Source organism: Parasteatoda tepidariorum, chromosome 8, assembly GCF_982258835.1.
Source record: "Parasteatoda tepidariorum strain Cologne lab strain chromosome 8, Ptep-v5.0, whole genome shotgun sequence".
NCBI lineage: Eukaryota > Metazoa > Arthropoda > Arachnida > Araneae > Theridiidae > Parasteatoda > Parasteatoda tepidariorum.
Genome location: NC_141762.1, coordinates 5,248,653 through 5,272,082, shown reverse-complemented (window position 1 = coordinate 5,272,082; position 23,430 = coordinate 5,248,653). Strand labels below are relative to the sequence as shown.

Below are 23,430 nucleotides of genomic sequence, written 5' to 3'. Positions count from 1 at the left end.
GACAGAGAATTAAAGATACAAGGAGGAATTCCATGCCTATAATTGATATGTGCATATTACAGTAAATAACATAAACAAATATTTAAAAAAAAAATACCCACACAAGATGATCTTTAAGACTTTCACTCCATACATTACGATAATTGAACTCATATACATGACAACACAAAGTAATTAAAAACACACCCACAACACAAACAGCAGATAAACCTAAAAATTGGGGGGAAAAGGGAAAATTTAAAAATAAAATAAAATTTTCATTAACTAACAACATGCATTTCAAACAAAAATTTAAAAGCAAATTAAACAAAATAAAAAGGGTTTAACAATAATAAGGTAAAGTGAGTTAATTTACTTACACACTTGAAACATCATACGGCAAATCTTTTCTTTATAACCTTCATTGGTAATTTCTTCACTGTAAAGTCTTATTTTTATCAGCTTGTATAAAGCTAAAATTAAAGGCAAAAAATTAAAAACAACAATGTAGTATAATAACCTGGTATAATATTGTGGAAAAAAAACTTTGGTGAGATAGGACCTGATGGTGATTACACTTCAAAACTATAGTGGAACCTGGCCTACTAGTGGATGGTAGAGATTTTAATCTATATAAAAGCACTTTCCTATTTTTCAAATTAATTTACTTTTTTAAAACATTTGAATTTGATATTTGATTAAAGCATTAGATAGCATTTGATTAAAGCATTACTAAAAACAGGGTTCCCACTCTTTTAACAAAGCAAAAATTAAAGACCTTTTAAGGACTATTTTTAAAAAAATATTAAGGACCTTAAAAAAGGATATGAAAAGGATCATCGAACATACATATACAACCAGCGACAGTGCCAATTACTTATCTTTCTTAAAAAAATCAATAAATAAAAATAATAATTTTATTATAATGTAAGTACAGATATAAATGTATGAAATTGACAGGGTTCGCCAAAGTAGGATCAGGTAATTTTTGCAAACCCGGGTTGGTGTTTTTTTAATATTTTCAGATTGTTAAGGATTAAAAAGTGACACCTATAAAAATAAACTGTATTTCATTTTTAATGATTTCATTGCAAGTGAATTGTAAAATTAAGTGCAGAAATTAAGATTTGCAATTTTTTTCATATTATTAAAAAAAAAAGAGTAAATCTAGGAAAAACATTGAAAAATTATTAAGACAAGTTCTTATATTTCTTTGCTAGAAACGCACCTCATATTCAGTTGTGTGCCAATCATGCTAAATATTCAGTTATGCCAAAAAAATTCTTTATTTTCGATTAATAAAATGTTTCATTTATAAGGATATACATTAAAAGAATTAATACTGAAAAGTTGAATTAAAGTTATGCATGAGAGTAGTTTTCTTAATTACGTCATGTTAAATTAAGTCCTATTTCAAGTAATAAGAGGCCACACTAATATCTAAACACCTTAAATCATTCCACTTTTTTTTTATTAGACTTAAAATAATTTTTTTTCTTTTTTAATTTTTGCGCTAAATATTTTTATGAAAATTTTTTAAGAATAAAAATACAATTATACTTGAGAAGATTTATAATTTTGAAACAAATATGATTTTTATATTAGTTGTCGGTGAAACATATAAATAAAAGGGTCTAAAACGATTTTTCAAAGGTATCAACTCATTCCTATGGGCAGAAAATTGATGAAATTCCTTAATTAACAAATACTGATAAATTATTTATATCTTCATCATTTATAGATATATACTTGTAATATTTCGTTATCATTCTTAATATTATTCTCTAGTATTATTATAATTTGATATTTAATTTTTATAGCAAATTTAAAATTTGAAACTGAAAGTGATATTCTTTTATTATTAAGTAATCCTGTAATATCACCTTATCAGGTAACATTTTGTAAAAAAACATGGAAAATTTTATGAAGAACGTATTGAAAACGGTATATAATTTAACCATTCTGAAATTATTACTAAGCAGCAAATGTGTCATACTTACTCTTATGATGAGTTTTACATAAAATTATTACCAGCAAAAACTGTTATTAGGAATTAACTGTACATAATATTACTAAGCAATATGCCGAAAAACAAACTAATTTCAAAACCATAAATTGAATAGAAATTTAAAAAGAAAAAAAAAAAACAGTATATTAAGTTTCAATGTTAGCTGAATAAAATAATTATTAAAATCTAAGTTTGAATTTTATTCTAATAGACATTAGTAACAAAAAATTTGGGATCTTTAATTGAGTAGATTTAAATTTTTATGTAACAATTTGCTTATCCTTAGGAAAAATAATAGCATAGCAATCTAATATCAACAAAACAAGTTATATATAGTTACCAAATATTTAACTTTCTTGTTAGAAGCAAATCATACATTCTTATTTAGTACTTAGTAATAAAAATGCTAAGTAGTTTTGGAAAAAACTGGGGTTTTCATCTAAACCCTGATAAGCTGCAAGTTTTTGATGATAAACCTAGGTGGGCTGGGATGTTTAAAACTCTGTTTATTACAGATCTGTTTAATTTCTAGTGCAATCTTGAATTTTAAAAAATGCTACTGCTTTCTATAAATTTACGTTTACTTATTACACATTGAAATGTTATACAAATTTATTTAATTCTTCAAGATTTTTAGAAATAGTTTTTGTTATGGATTCAAGCTCAAAATTTTTTTTTTTTTATACTTCTTTTTTAGAGATTTACTATGTTCCTATAAACAGATGCGTTACTAGTAGAACTAAATTTCTTGAATTCTGTTGTTTTTGAAGGTCAGTGTGTATCTTCTTAGGTACCTTAGAACTGCCCCCCCCCCCAAAAAAAGCATGATATTTTGCATGTGCAGTATCTCCCTTGTCCCCATTGTATTATTTTCCTTTAAAATGCTCCACTCTCCTCATATCATTCTAGGCAAAAGGAAGAATATATTAACGAAAGAGCCAATAGATTAATGAAAGGACGTGCTTTTTTCCCCATGCCTGTTCCTCATTCACACACATCCCTTTTTGTCTTTTGAAAACGCTCTTACCCTCGATGCATGGTCTCATTCAAGGTGATAAAAGAACGACTTTATTAAAAATATTTCGTAAGACTGAAAAAATTATTCCCATCAAGTAGTGATGAAAAATTAAGGACTTTTAAAAACCTTGTTCCAAAATTAAGTACTTTTAAGGGCCCTTATTCTCCAAAATAAAAATTAAGCAGCTTTTAAGGACAGTGGGAACCTTGCAAAAGTTTTCCATATCATTATTTAAAAACATTTCCACTAAGTTTTCCAAAAGTTTCAAATTTTACAATGACACACAAGCTTAAATGAAAAAACAAAACAAAAAACAATCCTACAACGTAATTTTGACATAGGTATGTCATAATTACGAAGTTTCGCCATCAAGAATAATACAAAAATCCGAGCAACCAAGATTGACTGTCTGTTAATCACAGAAAATCAGAGCAATTGTCTTGATGTGAATGGTTTTGTTCAATTGTTTTTCTAGTCAAAAGCATCATTTGTTGACAAATTTTGTAACTAATATTTAAACTTAATAAGAATAATTGCCAGTTTCCTAAGCAAAAATGAAGCAAATGTTACATTTCTAACAGTGCCCATTTTCTTTAACTAATTTTTTAATTTGAGACGCAACATAATAATACATAGCACAACACAAAATAAATAATGCAACTTAAGAAAGCATTAAGCAACACAAAAACAACTTACTTAATGCTAAGAAGCATCCTCCAACAACAAAGGTAAAGCACACTGGGGCAAGAACATAACCCTTGCGAAGATCAGCATTGGAATAACCAACAAAGCAAATTCCACTCATGGAATCACTATCAACCTAGGACATTATTAATAATAAGATTAGAAAATAAACGGAACCTTTATTTTTACTTTACAATATTATTTCATAGCCAACATAAAAGTGAAAAATCAAGTAGAATGAAATATAAATTTCATGTTAATTATTGCATGATATCTAAAATATTTTAGAATTGGGAAATATTAGGGATTTTTATTATCTATCAAATATAAAAACTTTATCTCACTAATAACTATACATTTAAAAAATTGCCTGGAATATTTTCAATTTATAATAAACATCAAATTGTGTTAATTCTTTTTAAGTTAATTTAAAAAAGAAAAACGTAGAATTAATTACAATAAATGAGATTTTCTTAATGCTTAGCAGTAATGCAAAGACACAGAGCTCAAAAACTCTCAAATTTTTAACATGCTTGGGCACTCATGTTAATCAACAAAACAAAAGTTCAAATAAAACCTTTACATGCCCAAATATTTTTCTTTTTTTTGGAATTTATAAAAATTTATGAATGTACCAACTATACATCCATCGAAAAAACTAACAATGACAATGTTATATCTATTAATAGAAACAACAGTGTCTACTAATTTATCTTTCATTATAAGCTTAAATCGGAAGTATTAAGTATTATTAACAAAGAAGTGTTAGGCACATATTTTTTTTTTCTAAAAAAAATGTATGATGCTTACTACAAGTGCGAAGAGGGTAAGATTTCATTAAATTAAAATTTAAATGGTAATGAAAATATTTATTCTATTTAAAAATAATAAAAAAATTGTAGTCTTACAGCATTGGTAGAAAATATTGCCACTGTAAGGAAAAATGGTATTAACCAAGCACACAAGTGAACATAGAAGGTTCTTTTATCCAATTTCAATCGAGCAGACTTTTCAGAAACTGTAGCATACCAAGCATACGTTAAAATGACAAACCAAAAACAAGCAGCCATTGAGAAAGAATATATCAGAAAAAACTGTAAAGCACACATATTAAAAGACCTAAAAAAGAAAACAAAGAAAATATGTCAAAAGAAAATCACATATTACAATAATCTTTTTTTTTTTTAAACCAAAAACTAAAATTTACTTAGGCTGTTCTTGTTGAACTGTACCATCCTCAGCACAAATTATATTTTCTCTCGTCCCTCCAAAAAACTGAAGCAAAATTCCAAAGGACACGATAGTCCAGCAAAAATTCAAATAGAAATAGATTTTCTGAGGATACTTGTCAGTTGACTGCCAATTTATAAAAAAAGTTATCTGAAAAAAAATCATATTTAGTATAAAAAAACTTACTAATAACGAAAATATTATGCTGATTATCTAAAAAGAACTATTCTAATAAAAAAATAATTAATAGAAAGTTATGTGACACATAGAGTTGGGCAAGAAATGCCTGAGTTCTAATTAAGACCAAATCAAAATGCTCAACTTTGATGTTTAGTTGCATTTCTGAGGAACTTCTCTCAATTAATATTCAAGAACTTTTTTTGGTATCTTGGAATTGCAACATTGACTATTTTCGTACTTTAGGATTATCCTGTCGACCATTTTCGTACTTTGAGATTATACCTTTGACCATTTTCATACTTTGGGATTATCCCGACGACCATTTTCGCTAAACCCAATATTATCGTTAAAAGAAGCTTTTGCGCTAAGAACCGCAAATTTTATTACTTTGTTTTATCATTTTTTATTTTGTTTCATCAAATTTTAGCATTTTTTTACTTTGTTTTGATTCTCTTTACTACACTTTTTAATTATATATTTTTACACTTAACCTTTTTTGGGTTCTTTTTTTTTTATTATTTGATAAATTTAATGAGTTTAGAATTTATTTTGAAAATTGCTTTTCATTATGATGGTGCCAAAGGATTTGTGATTTTTTTAGAGCTTTGACAGGTCGACAGGATAATCCCAAAGTATCATTTTAACTCTTTCAAACAACTATAAAACAGGTTGTTTTTAAATTTAACATTTGATTTTAATCATTTGAACTTAGCAAAACTCAAACAAAAATAGAAGCGAATCAATTTTCATGAATTAATTTTCTTGAGAATAGAAAAGCTCTGTTCATCGCAAATAATTATAATTTCCTAAACAGCAACAATTCATAACCATTATGTTACCGTGAATGACCAAAATCAAGAGAATGTGAACTTTCACTGGTAAATGTCAACAATCACATAGTCGCTTTGATGAATATCTAAAATATTTGTTATATCCGATTTGATATGAATTTATTCGTAAATATAATTATATTTATTCAATATTTTAATATCTGCAGAGAATAGGTTAGGAGAAAAATCAGTGTTCGGAGTACCGGTTAAATGCATACTGGGCAATGGCACTTGACCTTAGAAAAAAATTTATGTTCAGGCATACGGCAAATGCTTACCAAGTAGTGGCACTTAAGAGGACGATGTACTACAGAAGAAACTTTTTGTCACAAATTCTCATTCACCTCCATAACTTATGTAAAGTATAGAAAAAGTGAGTTCAGACAAACCAAGAGTTAGTCATGAAGTTTCAAATACTTAAGAGAACATTTATTAACAAATGAATATAAATTATGAGAAGATAATTTCAGATTGAGCAATGGAGAAGTTCTTTTCCGATAATTTGCTTGCATTTTGATATTTTGAATTTTTTTTCAGCGATTGAAACTTTAGGGTTGCCTGATCACACTTTTTCTTTCTTTTAAATTAGCAATGGAGGTGAAATCAAATTTTGCGGTGAAATGTTTCTACCGTGGTATGGCGTCCTCTTAACTAGACCTAGTATATATTTTGAACATTTACCAAAGCAACTATGTGGTCCAACGGTGGAAGTCAACAACCACAAATTTCGGTTATTCTCAGTAACAATTATTAGTAAATTACTTCAACATTTTTATTTCTAAGCAATACTTTATTCTATGGTCACATTTATCCACAGTTGTAAGTAAGAATTACTTACCACATTAAAGAGGGTGATTGCAAAGCTTACTGAAGAATAAATAGACAGCCATTTGTGTAGATAGGCATGTTCTTTTTCCGTGTACAAAGGATTCTGGCATGGCACTCCACAACCTTCAATATTGTACACCCATTTAACAGGATTATCAGTCTCGATTAAAGGTGGCATGCATTTGGAGGTGATGTTAAATTTTATTTCTTGCAGTGGGTTCTACAGAGAAAATATTTAAACAAAATCTAGAGCAAAACCAAGTATGTATTTGAGTCAAAAATGTAAAACAAATGAAAAAACTTTTAAGTAAATATTTAAAAACATAATACAATTTAAAAACTAAAATTTAATACTAAACACTTAAAACAGTGTTCTCCCTAAGTGTTTTTAGAAGGGCGGTCCATCCTCCCCTTAAAAACATTGAACTTTTATTCTTATTCCAATTTAAAAAAATTAACAAACTATTTAAATAATAATTACACAATGGTAAAATTATTTTTGTTTAAAGGTTTAATTCTGATTACTATTACAGATATTTATTTTGTCAGGATTATTTTCAACTGGTTAAATTTTTAAAAGTTTCACTTTTTAGGGGGGGGGGTATATTGATGAATTTTTTAAGTGATTTTAAAATTAGTTTTTAAACAATTTTTTCTTTTAAAAAAAGCATTTTTAAATATTTATTTTGTCATAATATTCAGTTTGAATTACAGAAAAAAGCTTTCAAGTTGCTTATCAATAATCATTCCCTTTTTAGTTTACTTTTTTTGAAAAAAAAATTGAGCAGTGATTCTGTTTTATCATGTCTTAATTTTTTTTTAAATGAACTACACATTTTTCTCTTGTTTTGATAATAAGTGAGAGTTCCTTTTTGAAATATATACAAAAAATAGTATCAGAGGGTAATTTAAAAATTGTTGAGGATAACATTTTGTTATTACATAATATAAAACATTTGACAAATTTTTACAGTGTTAAGTGAGCACTCTTTCAAAATTTAAAGTGCCCTATTCTGTGAGGAAATGCCCGGCCCTTTTTTACTCCCAGGGAGAACTCTGCTGAAAATAAACATGTTATTTCGAATTTAAATTAATACTAAATATTTTCTGAGAAATAACATTTTGTTTCAACTTTTCCATCAGATAGAGAGCAGAAAAAACTTAATTTTTCCTTCTAGTAAATTTATTATTATAGTAACCAGTATTATTTGTATAAAAAATAAATTTACAAGTTTAGGATGTTTACAGAATTAATTCCTATATCTATGTAAATAAAAGGAAAAAGTTAAACCAGTGAAAAAGAATAATTAAATTAATATTTTGTTCACAAATTTAATTTTAAATAAAGGCAATTGTTTATACCCGACAATGAGGAGGAAATGACTTCTTATTTTCACACTTCAAAAATGGTGGCCAACCTTGCTCCAGATCAACCAATTTGCAAGGACCTCGTGTGATGCGACACATCTCCTGGGAAGGAAGAAAAAGAGATTCGTTCTCACACTTTGGCATGTAAACGGCACACAAAAGAGGTTGAACAACTGCCCAACATCTTGGAACTGCTTGCAATCCTTGCCAGAAAGCAAGATTATCCTATAAAAAGTTGTAAAGTAATTAAAATATCGCACGAGAGAGAAAAATAACACCTGATTAAAAGAAAATAGATAAAAATATTTTAAAACAAAGAAAGCAAAATGTATTGATTCAGTTGATTTCATGATACTAGACTTTGAATTTACCAATTGATTATAAATATTTATTCATTGTTAATAAATGAGACATTAAGTTAAAAACAATATTAAAAAAATGAATAGAGCCAGTCTTATAAAATAACAAAAATTTGCTATTAAGTGTAAAGGGAGTAGAAATTAAATCTTGTACAAAGTTAATCTGTGCTCATTTTCACTGGTCTGCTTCTATGTCTTAATGAGATTTCCCATGTTTAACTCTTAAATTAAAAATTTATAAAACAAAGACAATATTAAAGAAAATTAAATAACTAAAAATGCAAAAGAAGCTTTATATAAACTTTTATTAACATTAAATGAAAAATCACAGAGAAAGCATAAAAAGTATTCACAATTATGATGAATTGTACTATTTTGTGACAGAACTGCTATCAAACCAAATCAGGAAGTTTTTACATTTGATTGACAGTAATTGGTTACTGCTCTGGAGCATACCAGTGATAATTGATATTGTTAATTGATGATGATTCAAAATTCTGTAGGAATCCTGAATCACCATTAATTTTGATCCCTGTAAGTTTATAGTTATTTTTCTTCCAATAAAATTAATAATTTCGTAATAAATTGCTATTTGGAAGAAGAAGAAAAAAAGACATCAGAGATAATCAAAATCTGGATCTATGAGTGAGAAATTGAAAAAGTTATATCAAACTGAGAATGTAAGGAAAAATAAGAAAAACTCAAACACACAATTTTTAAAAAAAAAAATTTAAATGAAATGTTGTATAACATTAATGCTAATTTTAACAATCAACTATTAGGTGAAACTATAGTTTAAGAGCTCAGTAATAAAAGAAGGTACCATGCGTCATTCTTAAAGCTTTATATTTTCATAGTTAGAAATTAAGATTTTTTTTTTCCCTTTCTGTCCTATCTTTAAATAAAGTGGTTCTATGAGAAAAGATGTTTTGTAAATAGATTTCTGATAAATTTTACAGAGAAAAATTTTTAAATTATGCAAAAATCTCACTAGGCACTTTCTTTCAATGAGTTTTTAAATTGTTTTTAATACTTCACAATCAAAGCAAAAATCTATACTTATCCAATTGACCAATTGAGGATTATCGTGTCGACCATTTTCACCAAACCCCAATATTATCACCAATGGATAGCTTCTGCACCGATTACTGCACATTTTATCATAATTACTATGTAATCCTTGACTATGCGAGTTAGTTTTCATCAGCGTGTTGAAATATACTGTTTATTTAACTCTGCCGCAAAATGATTCGAACTTGGAATTTGCCTAGCACCAAAGAGAGTGCAGTAGCATATTTTCAAGAGTATGGCATTATTCCTTCTAAGGAAATGTGTGTGAATTATAAAAAAAAATAATTTATAAATTAATATCAAAAATTATTTTAAAAAAATATTTATTAAAAAATAGAGGTTTCTACTTTGTTTTGTTTCTTTTTATTAACTTTTTTATCACATATTTTTATACCTACACTTCTTCGTTATTATTATTTGATAAATTTAATGTGCTTAGAATGTTTATTTAGGAAATTGCCTTTCATTATGATGGCGCCAAAGGATTTGCCCAATTTTGCGAACGTAGACAGGTTGATGAAATAATCCCAAAGTAACCAAAAATCATATAAATAAAGTTTTGAGCCATGTATTTTGCCATAAACTTACAAAAATCTCCAAACGTGAATCAGAATCCTCTGCAAGATCTATGGAAGTATGGGAATATGGCAATGGTGTACCAAAACAAGTCAAATTCTGAAAAGGAACACAGGTAGCTTTCTGGAAACATGCTCCAGGATTTTCATAATAACTTTTGTGAGCAAGCTTGGCAAGTTTATTAGAGTGACTCGTGATGCTAGCAGAGGAAAATTTGAGTTCCCAAGAAAGGAAAACAAGTAGTAGAAGAAACATATTGACAGAAACCTATTGAAAACATAAAGTTTGTCAATTCAAATAATAATTAGACACTTAGTATAAATACAAACTTACTTATTAAAATAGAAATCAGAAGTAATAAACAACAGAATTTTTAATCAGAAGTAATAAACAGAGTTTTTAGAGTAGGGAGATTTCCTTATAGCGATCTGTGGCAGAATAATTGCCAAATCTTCGCTGATGCTAAAATTTCTAATGCTCTTGTTTAAAAGTAGTTTCAGAAAATATATAAAAAATATGAATACAAGTCTTGTCTTAAGCAACTTGTGCGGCAGTGGCCTGTGAGAAACTTTAAAAAAATTTTTTAAAAAATCTTGAAAAGGGAGCAACTCAAAAGGTATAACTCGCTTTCACCCTCGGGCAAACATCTACATGTTTTTTTATAAAAAATTTTCTGCAAGTTTAAAGTCTATTTGGCACTTTGGCAATTGCAGTTGGCACAACAGATCACGATACAGAAATTATCCCTTTAGAGTATTTGATTTTTTTCTTTGAGATAATATTTAAGTGCTTATCAGATTCCCCAATTATTGAAGAGATCAAATCAGAGTATTCAAGGAATCAATTTTGTTAACTTGGATTTTAAGGAATTTTTATATCCGAAAGAAAAAACTATGAAAAAATAGTTGGAGCACAACCAAATTACTTTTTTTTAAATTCAAAATATTCATGTTTAGAATTATTGGACAGAATTATTGTAAATTATTGTTCAGACAATTTTATCAATAATCTAAGGCGGAAACCCTTAAAATTGGATGATAGTTTTAATGTACAGTATACTCTGGATATCTCAAAGTTGAAGGGACGTTAAAAAAGTTTCGAGATAGCAAGTTTTCGAGATAACAAGTTCAGAACTAAATGTATTCTAAAAAGTAGAAATATGTTTGTAATGATAGTAGACTATAAGTCTAAATAAAACAATGATAATTTTATTTTTAAAAGTAAGACAAAAATGATTTTGCATTACATATAAAAGAATTGGTGAACAATAAACTTACTTTGTGATTTTTCCAAAACAAAATTCAATTTCTATTTCAAAAAAAATTTGACACAACAAGGTTTTGAAAAGAAACTCTTCTGCATAAGAATTCAAATTAGCAATAGGTGGAAATGCAATGCCGAGGGGGAAAATATTTTTTCGACAGTACAAGGTTTTAGAGATATCGAAGTTAGAGGAATCGAGAGTGTATTGTAATTGATTTCCCACTTTAAAAAGATTAGGAGAGGATCAGAGCTCTGAAGAAGGTAAGGTGTGGTAATTTTTTTGAATGGGTGGACAACAAGAGGCACAGAATAACTGAAAAAGGATGTGCAACACACAGTGGCTTGAAAACCATCTTTACTGATTACAAGGAAGTCCATTCAAAAAGGTTGTCAGATTCTCTTTCAGTTGTGAATCGAATGCACAGATCAAAGAATTTAAAGTCTTGAGTTTCCTTAATCGTTGATTGATTTTCATTCAATAAAACAAAACAGACATCAGCAAAAAAGTAATAGAATTCAAACTATTGGAGTTCAAAATAATGCATGTAGATATCATTTTGTCTGGAACAAAATGGATTACCCATAGCCAAGCCAAAGAATATATAATGTGAGAAGAAGTTTAGCTTCTCCGATACGTAGAAGTTTAGCTTCTCCGAAGAGGGGCCAGCAAGGTCTCTCTGTATGACAAGAAAATCGTCAAAGGGTTTTGAGCCGACGCATGCGCACATCTTTCATCCATCATAGCATCTCTAAATTTGCTTAACAACAAATTTTTTGAAATCTTTAAAGTGACATCTTTAAGTGAGCGATATCTATTTAAATTATACGCCTGTGTTAAAATAATAAATTATATTTATTTTTAATGAATTCGTCACAAGAAAATATTTTTCTTGTTTAATAAGTAAACCTTTTCAAAACCAAAGTCTGTAAAGAACAAAAGCAGACAGGGTTTGAGCATAGAGTTGAAATACGGGGAATACTACTATCTCAACTCTATGGATTTGAGTCACTTTTCATTAGCTGTTTACACGAGGGAGGAAAGACACGGTGAAAGGTGTTTGTTAAGAGCGGAGAGGAATGGGGTTGCTTACGGGGTATGGACGGAGGGACCCTCTGTAACTAGGCAGGTTGTTTTCCAAGCAATACTTCCACACCTCGATGGAGGTAACTGTTGCCTTCGGAACAATTTTACATGGGGCCCTATGAGAGCTCGCCTTCTTCTCCTAATATATATTCTTTGGCCAAGCTATCTGCAATCCTGTAAAACCAGTTATAAGAAATAGAGATATTCAGAGTACGAGTTCATCAATTTGATTTGACATATTGTACAATTTCATATACTTGAAGTTAATAAAATTATGAATATGATATATTATGAAGTTAATGAAATAATGAATTTCGCTCAGTTGTTTCTGATGGCACAATAATTCGCCTTCGACAGGTATATTGGTGAACAGGATATTGACATCAACAGAATTTTGGTGCAATTAAATGTGTAGAAGTTATATTTAAGAAGAGATAAAAACATTGTAATAATATATTTCATGGTTTTTGACCCATCCACAGAGGAAAAAAAAACATTAAAAAACACCTATTTGAGCCCAGATTTTATTGGAGAAAAAAAAAACAATAAAACCTGAGCTCAAATGGGGTATTTATGAAAATAATCAAAATAGATTAATAAAGAATAAAGAGAAATAGATAAATTTTAAGGGATTTCATATTTATCTTAAATATATTGATTCTGGAATTTTCAAATCCAAACTAATACTTTAAAAAGAAATTCTTAAAACTACTAAGAAATTGTTATTTAACAATTTTGTGCAAACAGTAGTTCTGGTCTGCAAAAGGCTTTAGGAACTAAAAATTGAAGCTATAACTTATGAATATTTAAGAGAATAAATAATACAGCATAATTCTCTATCCCCAATATTATGATTTCATTTCTACTCAGGGAAAAAATTAATTTAAGAGTCTTTTATTAATACCAGCATGAAAGGATGGCAGTGCATTAAAATTAAAACTTTGTTTTAATTCATAGTTTTAATTATTATTTTCGTATATAAGTTTTCCTTTTATTAAATTTGTTCTCTTTTGAATTAAAAATTAAATCTAAAAAGTGTTATATATCTTAAAAAACCCAAAATAGCCCAATAAAACCCACTCGGTTTGGTTTTTTTTTTTAAAAAAAAACTCTTTTGTTTTTAAACCCTGGTATCTAGTGAGTTTATAAAAAGTACTGACTGGGTTGGAAACGATGGATTATAAATAATTGCAATCTTTCAAGTCTTTTACATGAACGCAATTTGGACAAACGTTACTATTTATAGAAAAAAAAATTTTTTTTAGAGAATGACAACCCTATTTCATATTAAAAATAATCAACATTGACAAACCCTGGTTGTAAGTAGTTAACATTTACAAAATAAAATAAAAATCATGCAAATTATAGCAATGAAAAGAACATTTCCATTTCAGATAGCGGTCAGAAATATTTCTGAACCCAGGGTCCTGGCATACTATTAAGACGGCCCTGTACGGAAATCTTCCCATTCAACATCAAGGAGCAGGGGTTATCATAAAAATATTGACACAACTTATTTTTAATCAGCAATCTTCCGTTTGATGATAGAAAGTATGAAATTTATGAGTTATATTACCACTTATACCCTCAGTCTCATCAACCATGCTGTTTACATTTGAAAATAAATAAACTTTAAAGAAAGCAAAAAGAGCAACACAAATTTTTCTACATACGGTCACGGTTAAAAATATGTAGGAAGAGCATTGCTTAAAAACGTCGTCTGTAACCGAGTTACAAGTGCTCTGTCCTTAACCAAGAGAAAAAAGAAAAAACATCTGTGTATACGTAAGATATACAAGTAAGCACCTTAAACATTAAAATGAAGGAAAAAAAACATTATGCTCTCTTAAGTGCAGTTGAGTTTTCTTAAACCGATTTTTCCTGAACGTTTAATCTTTCTGACCTGGTATTAGAGACAAGGTATAAGTGTAGAGAATATCAGGCAAGAGTATGGAGCTTGTGGAATACTAAGCAAACTAAGCATTAACCCTTTAACTTCAAAAAAAGAAAAAAGAAGCCGACTATGAAGGAAATACCGGGCAAGTGTATATAGTCTTGTATTCTTTTTTTTTCTTCAGATTTAGGGTCATAGAACTTACTATTCCATACACTGATGATTTCTTAAGAATTATTCAGGCCCATAGAGAGGAAACCTAGAACTGAAGGATACACTTTTCGATCTGATCATTCGTCAACAACAATCATGCCTTTTCTTTCTTTAAAAATAAATAAATAGAAAGATATTTTTTTAAAAAAAAGGATGTTGATTGCTTATCAGATTGACCAGTTGCCTAGGAGATTCAAGAAATTGACTACATCTGCTTTATTCCATAAATGCGCATTCTAATTACACAAGGTTTTAAATATGTTATTAGTTTTTATTAGTATTTTTAATCATTAGCATTTGATTTACGTTCTATTAAAATGATTTTACAGCTTTTGTGTTTTTATCCTCTACACACTGTGCTGCAAATTCACATACAGTTATCCTTTCCAGATAGCGTACTCGGAAGTTGCGATCGCAAACTGAAATGTTTTTAGCCAACAGATTATATGCCATGCATACTTCAAAAGCATACTATGAAGGTTTTTAATGGTGGCAGCTTGAAGACTGATCAACAGGTACCAGCTTGTCTGTGTAAGTTAAGACGGCCGTGCGCAATGCCGACCGTTGATTTAATCGTGAGTGGAACCAACAACTATAATTTTTATGATATTGTTTAACCTGTTACTTGAAGTTAAAAGCTACATATCGGGGAATGATTATCGCGATATTATTAGTGCTATCGGTGGAATGATTAAACATGCTGTTCTGTCAATATCACCTTTAATACAGATTCTTATAATGCCAGTCGAAAATAATATAAGAAAAAGTATCCGACCGCATTGAGAGTCACAAAACAATATTTAAACAAAAATGTACATCAATGTAAAATGTTTGCTGTACACCACGTTGCAGAAATGAAACCCTTGTACATTTGGAGTTCAAGTTGCATTTTAAATATATTTATTTCTGAGTTGGATTGTTTAGATTTAATTTTGAAGCATATTTTAAAAGATTAGCATGGCAAGGGCAATTGCAGCAACTACTTTGAATGATTCTTGAACGAACCTTTTACTCGCTATAGCGAGTAAAAGGGCAAGGGAAAGATAAACTAGAGCAAAAAAGGACACTAAATTAATGAAATTCAATCCTATATTAACGTATGCTGAAATAACTTTAGAGTTGAAAATTGTATTTTTTATTTATTTATGTTTTTTTTTAATAAATTGACAGTTAATTGGGGAGTGTTTAACGGAAACCGGGTGATGTATCAACTTTTTCTTCTTTTTTTTTGACGCCTAAATTTTAATAAGGCAAAGCTTATAGATATGCAAGGAGTCACTTTGTCAACAGGATCGTTTAGAGCCGTGATGGCTCAAGGGATAGAGTGTTCGCTTTAAATGAGGTGAACCAGGTTCGAATCCCAGCGATCCCTGGTTGATACGAATTACGCATCCGGCTTGCATCGCCCACAGTACTGACGTAAAATATCCTCAGAGGTAGACGGATCATGGGTTAGAGTCCCCTTGCCGTCAGGCTAACCGCGGGAGGTTTTCGTGGTCATCCTCTCCTTGCAACGCAAATGCGGGTTTGTTTCATCAAGAACTCAACGATGGCAAATTTCTCCCAATACTTGATCCAAATGTTCTTTCTGTGGTCCAAGGGTCGCTTTATCGATAGGGTTTGAAGAAAAGTAAAATGATAGGAACGGAATGGATAGACAAAGCAATGGATCAGTGTAAACATTAAACAAACGATTCAAGTTGCTAATAAGTAAAAATAAAAGTTTACACAATCTTTAATTTTTTGCAGAGCAGTAGGAGATTATAATAATTTTACTATTTATTTTTGTTAACATATCAGCGACGCGTCGTTGATGCATGGATTAGAAGCTGGGTACATTATTTTATGTTATTTATTATATCATTACATTATATGTAGAATTTCGGTCTCTTTGTGATCTCTAGGTATATTTAAACTGTAAATCTGCTCCAAATGTGAAGGGAAACAAAACATACATGAAATCACGAACTTAAAAATTTTTCATAAGTGAATAATGCTTCTTTTTTTAATGTGTTCTTAAATACGAATTTTTTTATCAATATGAAATTTCGCCTACCCACCCCCTCCAAAATAGTCTCCAATTTGTCACTTTAATATTTTTAATATCTTATTTGATTTGATATTCTATTTGATTTGATTCTTATTTGATTTGATTTTAAATATCGCTTGATTGTTAACGTCACACTAGAGCCACAATGGGCTGTTACGTTCCGAGGGCAGTCCTTGCGCATTGCTCTATTGCAATTTAGATATTAAAAATTCAAATGTTGATACATCAATCAATCTCTGTTACTCTCTATTTATTATTATTATTTAAAAAGAAACTAAATTAATGAACAATTTTTAGTTTGAAAATTATTTCTAAATCGAATAGGAATTAATATTTCGTGAAAAGAAAAATTACCAAAAAATGAAAAATTCAGTCTTTTTCATCTATATTTTTCTGTCATCTTTCACTATATCAAGAATCATTTACAGAAATTATAGTAATTGCTTTGTCGTTCTAATAATGTATAATTTATAATCTTCAAAAACTAAACGTAAGCAATGTTAGAAAGAAATATCAATAAAACACCAATTGAACAAAGACTCAGTTTTTGCAACGTAACAATTTCAAATTTTTTTTTTTAAAAAAAAAAGGACAAAATCTAGAACACAAAGTTTAGCTTTAGGCAGAATATTAAAAAAAATTAGACACGTAAAAATAAATTAAATTGCGAAGAACTGCCGATAACGTAACGACCTTGTGTTTGTCGACGAAATGATCCTAACTATGAAATAATTCGTTGACAAAACGACCCTGTAGACGAAGTGTTGTCGATGAAATGAACGGTATCCAATTTTTGTATAAGCTACATATTACGATAAAAATAGTGATATATTTTTTTTTATCAGTTATCTGAAATTCTGTTTTATGGTTGATAGTATAAAAAAGATATATCCTGAACCTGAATGGTTGAGAATCTTTACAGATGGCTCCCGAGTGGATCAGCGGGTGAGTGCTGGAGCGGGAGTATTTTGTCACCTGTTCTCTGCCTACGCTTCTGTTGGCTGCTATGCATCTGCCTACGACGGTGAAGTCGAGGCTATTCTAATTGCCCTAAAACAACTACAGTGTCGTACTGACCAATTTTCTAGCGCCGTCATCTTATCTGACTCTAAAGCAGCACTTCTTGATATTAACTCTCCACTGATTCCCCAATCCATCTCCATTCAGAAATGCATCGATTGTCTGAAAGACCTGACACTGAAAGGCAAGCAAATCGTCCTCCAATGGATCCCGGGACATTGCGGGATTTGGGGTAATGAAAAAGCTGATTTCTTGGCCAGGAAAGGAACAACTATTGCCCAAGCATTTCGTTGCTCCATCTCTCTGCACTCATTTAAATTGCTGGTCCGAAACCAATTCCGGAACATGCTCTCAGAGAATTTCCGTACAAGCAATATACACAAAACCTGGTTCAACCATATTTTAACTATCCCAAATCAGCCCAGGTTTACGGCAGTCGCTCTCTTTAGACTTGTAACGGGCCATGACTGTCTGGCCAAACATCTTTTTAGCGTAAACATTTTTGACTCTCCTAAATGCAAGCTCTGTCGCCTTGGGGAGGACATGGACTTGCCCCATATTTCCGTTTGTCCTGCGCTCATCTCCCCTACTGTGTGTGGACGCTACTGGGAAGCTAGGGCCCGTATGGGCTAAGCATGTCACTATGCATTCAATTTTATTTATCTCTTTTTGCCTTGTTTTTCTTGTTATTTTATCCTTTTAAATTGGCCTGCCATTGGAAATAAAAAAAAGTATAAAAAAGAGAAAGAAAAACAGTTGTCAAGCTGCTTTTCGCAAAATCTTACATAAAACTCTTAACGTTGTTTTTTCACATTGTTCGACAGGACATCTGTTATGTATCTATGTTACCGTGAATGAACAAAATCAAGAGAATGTCGACTTTCACCGGTGAATGTCAACAATCACATAATTGCCGAAATATCTGTTATATCCAATTTTATATTAATTCATTTCTTGATATTATATTTATTCGATATTTTAACATCTGCTGCGGATAAATGATGCGAAACATCAGTGTTCAGAGCACCGGTTAAATGCATTACAAGGCAGCTGCCCTGAACCTTAAAAAACATCCGTGTAGTGTATATACAGGGCAGTGGCTCTTAAACTAGGCCTAATATATATTTCGGACATTTACCAAAGCGAGTATGTGATTGTCAACATTCACCGGTGGAAGTCAACCAACAATCACCACTTTCGGTCATTCACACTAACATATACAGTCAAACCCTAAAATAGTAAACATGGTTTATAGTGAACTCCCGGATATAGTGAACGAAATGTTCGGTCCCGTGCCTTGCTATACACGTATAATGTTATTTTTTGTGGATATAGTGAACCAAAAATGTCAGGAAGTTGGATATAATGAACTTTTTTCTGTCTTCGACTGATTTTTTTCCTCATTTTTTGTGATAATTTTGAAATTTTTACTTTAAAATAAATACATATACCGATTTTTAAAACCATCTATAGAGGAAATTTAGCGATAAGCTTCTTTTATCTCACTTTCCCATCCCTAAACAAACCAAGTAGATATTTCCAACCCACGCACATAATGCACCTGTAAGGTGTCAGTGGGATTAATATGCATTTTCTGTCAGAGGGAATGAGTGAATTATTCATTATTGGTCGAAGGGTTGGACACCAATATGTGTTGATAAGGCCCTCATTTCAACTCCTTTTTGCTCTCAGTTCAGTTAAAATAAATCCTGCAAACAAGTGTCTCAAATTTAACTATGGCGAGCAGTAAACGTAAAACGTTCTACATTGATGATAAAATGGGCATAATCAGAAAAATTGAATGGAATATAAACTATACAAATCTGCAGTTTGTAGCATATGGAAAAATAGGCAATTAATTATTTCTACTCATGAAAGAAATTTGGATGGCAGAAAAAAGTTGAGAAAAAGCAGATCACAAGGATGTTGACAAATGTCGATGAATTTGCTAAGCGATTTTATGACACTACTTTTATGTGCTCGAATGGCAGGTTAGACAGGTTTAAAAAGCGGAATAACCGAAATTCAGGAAAAATTATCTGATAGTCAGGAAATGTTTCCATATCTATGTTGAGGATTGCTCATCAGCTAAATATTAAAATTTTTTTTTTTTTTTTTTTGTAAGCAAGACGAAGAGTAATGAAAAATAACACATTTTTCGCTACTACATAATATTTTTCAGTCATTTATTTAAATAATGTGTAATAAAAGGGAGGAGTTTGGGAACCATTAGTTAAATTGCCTGCGTAATGGATATAGTGAACACCCGGTTATAGTGAACCAAAATTTCAGTCCCTTGAAGGTTCACTATAGCGGGGTTTGACTGTACATTTTTAATATCTACATAATGGGCAATTCCACCATTTAGGAATATCATGTTTCCAGTTTTTAAAAGCACATAACATACTTTTTTTTTAAAAAAAATCAAGCAGTAATAGAATTTTTGTTAAAATAACTCTCTGTGTCATTTACATTTACTCCAATTTACAACGTTCATAATAAAAAAAATTTACAGACGTAACACAATATGTCATGACCACAACAGGCTGTTTTTAAATTTCTTAAAATAAAAATTAGAGCCAGTGTAAATGACATCAAGAGTTATTTTAGTAAAAGTTAATAGAACTGTTTGATTTTCTTAAAAAATAAAAAATTCAAGTTTATACCTTTAAGGTCTGCAAATATGACATTCGTAAATGACATCGCCCTATATATATTTGTCTTTTCTCCCAAACATTGTGCATATGGATATTAATTAAAAACTTCTCGTCACTTTCTTCTAAAAATCAGTACCTAAGAACATTGTAGCAATAAGATTGTAGCAATAGCGCAACGACCTCCTTTACATCTAAGGTACTTATCAATCAGAAACAGTGGTATGAAAAACTACATTATTTTTGTAGTTTACTATAAATACAACTACTTTCTTACAAATGTAGTTAACTACAACGACTTTTTTTAAATGCAATGACTGCAGACTACTTTCAAAATGTAGTCACTACTTCACTACTTTAAGGAACTTTTCTGGGGAAATTAATTTACACCCAAGTTCAAAAAGGTTTTGAATAAAAAATTGACTTACATTAAGCATGAGGAATTTTTTTTTTACAAATAAAAAAAAATTATGCTTACGAGAGACAATTTGTTATTCCAAAACACTTTTTTCCAATTTGTTTATTTAACATTCAACATTTTATGTCTTATTCGACAGCGACTATTTAACTTAAGAAATGCGAAATTATCAAACACTTGCCATTTTTAAGTTGTGTAATGCTCTTTTAATTCCTCTAAGAAATTAACCACATCAAAAATGCACTCCATTCGTTTTAAATAACATTCATGTTTCACGAGTGTGCATTCACATGTGAAATGTGCGACTGAAGTGATTAATTAGCGATTTTTCGTAATGACTAGCTTAAATATTAGTTAAACATGATTCTAGATGCGTAATTCCCGTTAACGCTTAGCTGCCGCCACATTTTCATTCCATCCATTGACTGACCTGCGAACATTTGTACCCATCATGAGTTGCGCTGGAGCCGTGCTTCCTTACTAAACTAACGTTATAAGTAATAACCAGGAATCGCTACAAACTACTTTTTTTGTATCGTACTACTCACTACATTATTTTTTTAAAAAAGTAGCACGCTACACTACACACTACGAAGAAAAAGTATCGACTACAGCTGTTACGCTACTTGTAGTGAGCTACTTCTGACCAATGATCTAAAGCTTAGTGGATTTCAAATCAACCCCGGTTGTAAAACCCCAGTCCATAAAAATGACAGTTCAGCGACTTAACTGTAGTGCCACTGCGTCTTTTTAAACTCAAACAGTTACTTTTATCTCTTGTTCAATTTTGGTGCACTTCTATCCGTATATTAAAGTGTTTTTTTTTTTTTCAAGTTGTTAGTCCACATCTTATTCTATAACTTTTGTAAGTAGAAATTTGAATACAAAACTGTGAATTCCTACCATTTACGTAATTACAATTACATCGATGTCAATGAATGGTTTTAAAATGATTTACAATACTAGCAACTAATATTGATAGTAACATATAACACGGCGAAAGACATGACAAAGATACATCTATAGTAAAATGGAGATAGCGAGTTCGACTTCCATGTCCCAGGATATGTCTTTCTGTATCTGTATTTTGAATTAACAAGGGCATATGAGCCGGTCCCGTAGTGTACTGATCGTTAAGACACGGTTCCCAGCAGGTGGGTGACCACTTGGATTAGTCTGCGTAGGGACCGAGGGTGTGCGGTATTGGTTCTCGCTAAACTGTTCTACCGTAACGTGCTCGACTTCGCGTGCAGGTAGTTAGGCTACTGAAGCTGGCGTGCTATCCCTCCGCAGAGAATCAAAATTGTGATGGCATGTCTTTGGATCATCCTCAGATATGTTTCCCAGATCGTCGCCAATAGCCCATTGTGCAGCTCTAGTGCGACGTACATGAACTACAACAGCAACAACATATGAGCCGAGTTTTGTAATGGACATAGTGTGGTTTTCAGGAGAACTCCTCCAGATACCCGCCTCGCGTCGTGGTGGGTACTATGGTTACGAGGAAAGGTCACTTCGAATAGGGGTGTGGGGTGAATAGTTTTGTCTTAATCTTAGCGTAGGACGTCGTGAGTAAACCAATTGACACCTTCTTTCCTCCATTTCACCCTCATTAGAAATTTGCTCTCGCATGTTGCCATAGCAGCAGACAGCCGCAGACTTTCAGTCTGGAGGAGTTCTCTTCAAAGCCGCACTATACACAAGCTTCGTATGTAACCGAAATAATAAATAAATAAACATACATAAATAGACGCATCCAGAGTTGCATTTATTCGAGCATTCTGCGATAGAACAATTTAACGCCGATCGATACACCACATCCTCGGTTCCTTCACAGGCTGATAAAAATTTTCATCCTCGCATTTAATGAGCACACAAATCTGCATATGTAAGTGTAGCAATAAATAAATATAAATTGAATACTTCGAGGGTTGTGATGCTGGGATTCGAATATGCTATCTCTATACTATTTAGTTGAGACAGCCCTGATGCGTATCAGTTAAGCTACTTATTTAGTTTAGACTTTTAGAGGCATTTGCACAATTATAAGGGTACATTTTTTTTTAGTTTCAAACGTTAATCGATGTTAACTTATAACTTACGAAGATAAAAAAAATAATGAAAAAAACTTAATAGACGAGAAACAAATTTAATAACTATTTACTAAGTAAAATAGAACTGAGCATTTTTGCGTTATCTCAAATTATTACTATTTTACCTCATTTTTTACTAATACTATTAAAATTACCGACTTTTGATTAAAATTACTAAATATTACCACATTTACTACCATACAGCATGCTAATAAAAACCATATTATATTGTTAATTTTACTAAAATCTTAACAGAATAGCTTGTTTTAATAGTCAAAATAGTTAATCTTAACAGAAGAGCTTCGGTAAAAATTATATTACTTTTTGTTGCCACTGTGAATGTTCTCATATTCTGATAGTTTTCACCAATCTTTTTTCTCAGTGAATAATTACCAATTAGAACAATTGTTTTCATATAAATGTTAACATCACGCAAAAAAAAAAAAAAAAAAAAAGAACGAAAGGAAAAAAAAATATGTTACACTCCAGACCAAATATTCAGATTTTTCCTTGACAAAAATAAGATATAGTCCTCATGTTTCGAAATGCACATCTAACATTAATATATGGTAATTAATAAGTGTAAATTGTATAATGTAAGCAATTATAT

At 30.4% G+C, this 23,430-nt stretch overlaps 2 protein-coding genes across 9 annotated transcripts in view; one reads left to right on the top strand and one right to left on the bottom strand.

The window, feature by feature from the left end:
* Nucleotides 1-14,199, bottom strand: part of smo (smoothened, frizzled class receptor) — a 30,045-nt gene extending 15,846 nt beyond the window's left edge. For 3 of the 8 annotated variants that reach the window (XR_015435855.1, XM_087168939.1, XM_016074153.4), the window contains exons 1-9: nucleotides 13,898-14,048; nucleotides 10,144-10,398; nucleotides 8,120-8,350; nucleotides 6,768-6,977; nucleotides 4,897-5,069; nucleotides 4,598-4,808; nucleotides 3,702-3,825; nucleotides 360-452; nucleotides 102-210 (exon numbers count right to left, since the gene is read on the bottom strand). Coding sequence is in view for 7 of the 8 variants with exons in the window: in XM_087168939.1 (XP_087025065.1) it covers nucleotides 102-210; nucleotides 360-452; nucleotides 3,702-3,825; nucleotides 4,598-4,808; nucleotides 4,897-5,069; nucleotides 6,768-6,977; nucleotides 8,120-8,350; nucleotides 10,144-10,398; nucleotides 13,898-13,954 (1,463 nt within the window). In the remaining variant the exon portion in view is untranslated. 8 annotated transcript variants of the gene reach the window in all.
* A 3,300-nt stretch (nucleotides 14,200-17,499) lies between these two features.
* Nucleotides 17,500-18,288, top strand: LOC147805243 (uncharacterized). Its single transcript, XM_087149385.1, has one exon. It carries the CDS (start codon nucleotides 17,500-17,502, stop codon nucleotides 18,286-18,288), a length of 789 nt encoding a protein of 262 aa, XP_087005511.1.
* Nucleotides 18,289-23,430: the final 5,142 nt, after the last annotated feature.

Bases quoted from the DNA above. Each gene is read 5' to 3' on its own strand.
- LOC147805243 (XM_087149385.1), top strand. From the start codon at position 17,500: ATGGTTGATAGTATAAAAAAGATATATCCTGAACCTGAATGGTTGAGA.